Source organism: Myotis davidii, unplaced genomic scaffold (assembly GCF_000327345.1).
Source record: "Myotis davidii unplaced genomic scaffold, ASM32734v1 scaffold48, whole genome shotgun sequence".
Classification (NCBI taxonomy): Eukaryota; Metazoa; Chordata; class Mammalia; order Chiroptera; family Vespertilionidae; genus Myotis; species Myotis davidii.
In genome coordinates, this window is record NW_006299393.1 from 202,967 (window position 1) to 209,502 (window position 6,536).

The 6,536-nt window shown below is 44.2% G+C and overlaps 1 protein-coding gene across 1 annotated transcript in view; it reads left to right on the forward strand.

Annotated features, from left to right (window-relative positions):
- Positions 1–6,536, forward strand: part of CRYBG3 (crystallin beta-gamma domain containing 3) — a 144,695-nt gene that overhangs the window by 2,344 nt on the left and 135,815 nt on the right. Inside the window, 1 exon segment of the mRNA XM_015571272.1 lies at positions 776–979. Within this exon segment, the coding sequence (XP_015426758.1) occupies positions 776–979 (204 nt within the window).

Here is a 6,536-nt window from a genome sequence, read left to right on the forward strand (position 1 = left end):
CGAGCGCTGGCGGGGGAAGCCTCCGAGCGCCTCCCGCAGCTGTTATTTTGCCGGCTTATTTAAATGTTCTCAAAAACGATTAAAAAAAAAAGAATTGTGATACCGGGTCCCCAAGACTTCATCAATTTATAAACACCTCGCCTGTTTTATTTACCATTGCCGGGACGTAAATGGTGCCGCCTTCTTTCGTTCTTTCCCATCTTTCTTCGGAAACATGCCCTTTACCAAACGGCCTCCAGGAACGGTACTCGAACTGCCTTGGTTTCAGTAATGAATTCGTGTTCCTTCCCTGTAATCTTTCCTCCTTCCTCCACCTGCTATAAAATCCATGTGCTTGGTTTTGGGGGTGCTGTTGTGTTGTATTTGACGCGTCTCACTGAAAGAAAAAAAACCCAAAAATACAAACCAAACCTTTTCCCGAGTCTTTCCCCCGTCATTAGGGAGGAAGAGGGGTCAAAGTAAATACAACTTCCCATTTTAGATCGTTGGTGCGAAGAGAGGCTGAAACGCCCTCCCCCAGCCTGCGCTAGGCGAGTGTGTAACCCATGTGATTACAAGGACGGGCCCCAGATAGCTGTGTTCACTTCAGGTTTTAAAGACTTTGAGGGCTTCAAGGAAAAGTGGATTTCGAGAAACAGAACTCCGTGACTGAGCTGGTCCCAGTAGTATTTAGTTTTGTGATTTGATTCTAGTCGGCTATGTGTTCCTCAGTTTCCCTGTTTGCGGACCATTTGCATTATGGCCGCCTGTTGGTAAAATCCCACATCTTTCCAAGAAAGCTCCTACTAAATTGGTAGACTTCTCCGGGGAAGTTCCTGCTCTTACTACCCTGACTGTTAATGGAGAATTTAAAATTCAAAGTTACACAGTAGTTAAAAATAGTTTGGAAGCCAGACTGGGCTCCACCAGAATGTCAGATCTGCTGGTGTGGGCAGCCTGCCTGTGGTGCCTGGCATCACTGGACAACACGAACAGTCAGGTAATGTGCGAGAGGAGTTTAAAAGAAACCCCAGGTAGACTCCACAAACTGGGAAACTTGAGCCCTGTTAGAAGGAAAAGGTGGGCCGATTTCAGGTTCATATCAGAATTGCCCTGAAACCCTGCCTGCCTTTCTCCGGGAGTTGGGCTTTTAGGCACTTCTCACATCTAAGCTCCTCTCTGGAGCTAACCACTTTACTACAAACTAGTCTCTTGCCTACTTGCCACTTCCCTATTCTCATTGTCTCCAGATAGGCACAGACTGGCTGACACTGAAAATGTTAATTGTGCTTATTTGAACACTAATTTTGTCTTCATCTTTTACAGAGTTTGCCAGATGTTATGGGGAGAGCAGATAATCCTTTGTGTGGGTGTTTTACCTTTTAAGAGAGCTTAAATCTTTCTTTTCAAGGATATAAACACAAACAAAGCCTTTATTGAAAGTTTAATGAAACAAATGGAAATGCTTAGTGGTACCAAATGTCCTAGTAACCCAACACCCTGGTGTTAACAAGATTGGAAACAGAATTGCGATTTGTCACTGTGATCTTATTTCAATCTGAAAGGGTATTTTGGCTGTGTCTCTTAGAGGCAGTAAAAACTTTTAGTCCTAATGGGGGCCAGGTTTACCTTATGTGCTGGTGATTTTAGAGGCAGAGGGGTCCATTTAGCAGACATGCAGTGCCTGGGAATAGCGATGCACAGCTTCCATGGTGTGCTGTAAGTTATTTGCTCTCCATGTGCTGTGAACACATCATTTGTGTATTGAGTTTGCTGTTGTTCTAGTCCAGTGGTCGGCAAACCGCGGCTCCCGAGCCACATGCGGCTCTTTGGCCCCTTGAGTGTGGCTCTTCCACAAAATACCATGTGCGGGCGCGCACATACAGTGCGATTGAAACTTTGTGGCCCATGCGCAGAAGTCAGTATTTTGTGGAAGAGCCGTTATTTTGTGGAAGAGCCACACTCAAGGGGCTAAAGAGCCGCATGTGGCTTGCGAGCTGCAGTTTGCCAACCGCTGTAGTCTCATTAACCTTTAGCAATTAAAGAAACACGTTAGCTTGAACACTGTTGTATATACAAATTTAGGTGTGGGCATTCCAATTGCTTGTCAGCCTTCATATCTTGGGTGGTTGACCAAATCCAGAAAGTGCTTATATTTTTATTTTAGATTATACAGGAGTTGTCAAGAGTAGGCTTACAGTTGTTCATGTGGAAAATAATACACTAATTAATAAATAATAACAAGAATACATACTCTGTTTTGCATACTCACACCTGTAAACTTACTTTCGCCCATGCCAGTATAGAAATGAAAACTGCAATTGAAGTTTTACATAGGAAACTTGAAAAGTCTGAGTTCTGTGGCTCCCAGTTTGAAAATCACTGCTGTAATGTTTAGCCCAGTTTATGGTGCACAAGGAACATACTCATTAGAAGTAATAAGGGAGAATACGGAGGGCTTCGTGGTAGAGGTTTTAATGGGGCCTTCAAGGCATTAGTGGTGTTTCTGTAGGTAGAGAATTGAGCCAGGAAGATAGAGATAAATTGGGAACAGGTCTTCTAGGCTGGGCACGGGCTAGCAGGTGGTTACGATCTGTTAGAGGCTATGCACATTAGTGAGACAGAGTGAAAAAGGTGGTGAAAAGTTAGATTGAAGCTGGATTGTAAAGGTCTAACAGAGTGTTTGATTCTCAATTAAAAATTTAGAGAATTTTTTTGCCTGGCTGGCATGGCTCAGTGGTTGAATGTCAACCTATGAACTAGGAGATCACGGTTTGATTCCCAGTGAGGGCACATGCCCCGGTTGTGTGCTTGATCTCCAGTGTGGGGCATGCAGGAGGCAGCCGATCAATGTTTCTCTCTCATCATTGATGTCTCTATCTCCCCCCCTCTTTTCCTCTCTGAAATCAATGAAAATATATTTTTTTAAAAAATTCGGAGAATTTTTGCAAAAGCCTGTTAAACAGATACTGCTAAAATGTGAAATTTGGAGGATAGCTGCCTACTAATTTTCCCCGCTTTTGAGAAAATGCTCCACTCTGTTTCTTTGCTATCTGTAATAATAAATGCATAATATGCTAATTAGACCAGACAGCTGAACGACCTTCTGGACATCCTTCCTGACGAAGCTGTGGCAGCGGGGGCAAGGCAGAGGCGGTTAGGGGCGATCAGGCAGGCAGGAGAGCAGTTAGGGGCGATCAGGCAGGCAGGAGAGCAGTTAGGGGCAATCAGGCAAGCAGGCAGGCGCATGGTGAGGAGCCAGCGATCCCAGATTGCGAGAGGGTACAGGCTGGGCTGAGGGAACCCCCCCTCCATGTACAAATTTTGTGCACCGGGCCTCTGGTATCATATATGACAGACCTGTTTATAATGAGCTCTATGCAATGTTTGCAACTCAGGAGGGGGAAAGGAAGGTGAGAACAGCATTTTTCAAGGGCTGACTGTGCACTTCTGGACTGGTACTTTTACTTAGAGCATGTCATTTAAACCTCACCCCCAGCCTGAAAGATTGGAATGCTTAGCACTATTCTGACAATTAAGGAAACTGAGGGCGGGACAGTTCTTATGGTGGACACTGTTGGTGGTTGGGTGGAACAATTCTTTTTTGTTAAATTTTTTTAATTGATTTTTGGTGAGAGAGAAACATCAGTGATGAGAGCGACTCATTGATCAGCTGCCTCCTGCACGCCCCCACTGGGGACCAAGCTCTCAACCCAGACATGTGCCCTGACCAGGAATCGAACTGTGACCTCCTGGTTCATGGGTCACCACTCAACCATTGAGGAACACTAGCCAGCCTGGAACAATTATTTTTTGAACTGGACTCTTCTGTCCTTGGCAAAACATTTGGCATCTGTGACCCCACCCACTAATTGCCAGCAGCGTCCTCCAGTCATTGGAATAATCCTGAACACCACCCAGGTGGGTGGAAGAGAGAGTGATTTACCCCAAATTATGAGAGGAATAGGTCCAGGGAGGGGTGAGATTGGAACTTAGGTTTTTCTAACTGACTCCAAAGCTCTGATATTTTTTCTCACACCAGGCTTCTGAGCTCCTTCAAAATACATTAATATTTAAGTCCATTGGACCTTTATTTATTTTGCTCAAGGATGGGTGACAGTATGTACCATTTTAGATATATTCTTCTGGGCTGTTCCTTTGAGTGTCCCAATATAGTGTTATTGGTAGAAGGTAAGACAGCATCACTAGACTCAAAGATGGGCTGTGTCATATTTATCCTGGTGTCTCCTTTGCCTAGGTCAGGTGAAGAGTGAATCTCTGTTTGTTGGTGGAGCATTAAAGCACTTACGAGTGGTTTTCAGCTAGGGGTAGTACACACCCCTTCTTTAAGCATTTAGAAACATGGAAGATCTTAAATGTCTCCAGACAGTGTTTGCCTCTCAGTTTAAAGTTCAGAGAATTTTTGCTTGTCACCATAGGTGAGGGTGTTAAATGGGTAAAGCCAGGTTGCTAAATGGCTGGTTATGTAGGAGATATTCTTATAAAAATGGTCAGTAGTGCCCCTGATGCATGAGATCTGTTGGCCTTCAAGTTCAAGTGTTGACCACAGCTTCAGTTATATGAGGAAGGGAGGTTTGTTCTCTGAATGTTCACGGTGACTCTATTTCATAGACTTGAAAGCATTTTAGAAGACTAGAGGTGTGGTGCACGAAATTCGTACACTGGGGCGGGGGGATTGTCCCTCAGCCCAGCAAGTACACTCTCGCAGTCTGGGATCCTTCGCTCCTTACTGCCTGCCTGCTCGCTGCTTCTTACCACTTGGCTCGCTGCTCTCTAGCACTGCTGCGGAGGTGAGAGAAGCTCCTACCACCGCCGCTAAGCTCGCCAGCCATGAGCCTGGCTTCTGGCTGAGTGGCGCTCCCTCTGTGGGAGCACACTGACCACCAGGGGGCAGCTCCTGCATTGAACGTCTGCTCCCTGGTGGTCAGTGCGATCATAGCGACCAGTCATTCTGGTCGTTCCACTGTAACAGTCACTTAGGCTTTTATTATATAGACTAGAGGCCTCTAAAAAGTGCATTTAAAATCCAAATGTCTCAGTCCCCAGCAGCAAGCTAACCTATCAGTCGGAGCTCTGCCCCCTGGTGGTCAGTGCACATCATGGTGACTGGTTGACTGTCTGCCCCCGGTGGTCAGTGCACATCATAGCAAGTGGTTGGGCGGCCTTAGCATATCATTAGCATATTACACTTCGATTGGTTGAATGGATGACTGGACACTTAAGCATATTAGGCTTTTATTATATAGGATAGGGTAATCAGTAACTAGTTTAGTTGAATAGGACATATCTATGTGATGTTGAAAGACCACATCAGCAGTCCATACCTGCAGTAATTAAAGGAGACTAGAAAAGTCTAGAAGTACTCAGTGGTGTGTTTTTCTCAGAATCTTGAGCTCCCAGGTTAATGGAAAGCACAGAATCTACCCTTGGCAGCAGAGTAGAAATATAGGCTGTTTTAGAGAGTTGAAACTGTGGAGGTTTTTTTCCTTTTGGGGTTAGCAGGGTGTATGCCAGATGGCTAATTTGAAGATTCTGTTTCTTGCTGAGGGCATTCCTTGAAAACTAACTCAATTGTTCACTAGATGTGTTACAGAGTGTACGTTTACCTCCAATTGGCCTGCAGTAAATTTACTCAGAACTTCTAACTATATTAAAACAATTATAACATTTTGGGGTAGGTTTTTTTTCCATTAAGAAGGTAATAGCAAATTTTGTAAAATAAGAGGAAAATATTATTCTCTCAAGATAAAATATTTCTTAACTAGAGTTCTGATGAATATCACTGAAGCCTAGATATGCTAATACAACTATGCTAGCCAGAAAACATGGGTTGATGTAAAGTTAAACTCGGGAAAACAATCTGGGCTATCTCCCAGATTATTAAAAGAACATCAGCATGAAATAAAAGTTAAAGAAATCATATTTATTTTGAGTCATTTCAGTTCATTAATTTGAGTGGTTGTTAGTGTCTAGTATGGTGCTAAGCAGTGGGGATACAAAGAGGAATGAATGACCAAAACTGTCCTCAAAGAAGTATTAGTTCATGAAGATAAACATGTGCATGTCTTTTCTCAAGATGAGCTCGTTATAAGCCAAACATGTTTTTGGTGTGTGTGGCTTGTTTGGTTTAGAACATACTGTCAAATATTCTGTGAGAACTTTACTGAGCTTTCAAAATATTTTCTCACATTATTAAACCATTTTCCCTGAGCATGGTTTCATTTGCATCCTTTGCCAACCCAGTACAGGGGGCAATGTGATGGAACTGTGCCCGCAGGTGAGGGGCAGCTTTCCCTCTGCCCCTCCTGCCTGCTGCTCCTTGACGCCGCAGGCTCAGCCAGTCCTGTAGATGGAGGCAGACACCCTTTCAGGAATCAGCATGCCAGGGGAGTGGAGATCCTTACACCGATAGCTGGATGTTGATAGAGAAACAGATTGAAGTTTTGCGACCAAAATAACTCAATTCTCAGTATTTATTTAGTTGGCAGTATTGAATGGCCAGGTAGTGGCACAATTCCAGCAGGACTGTGCCTCAC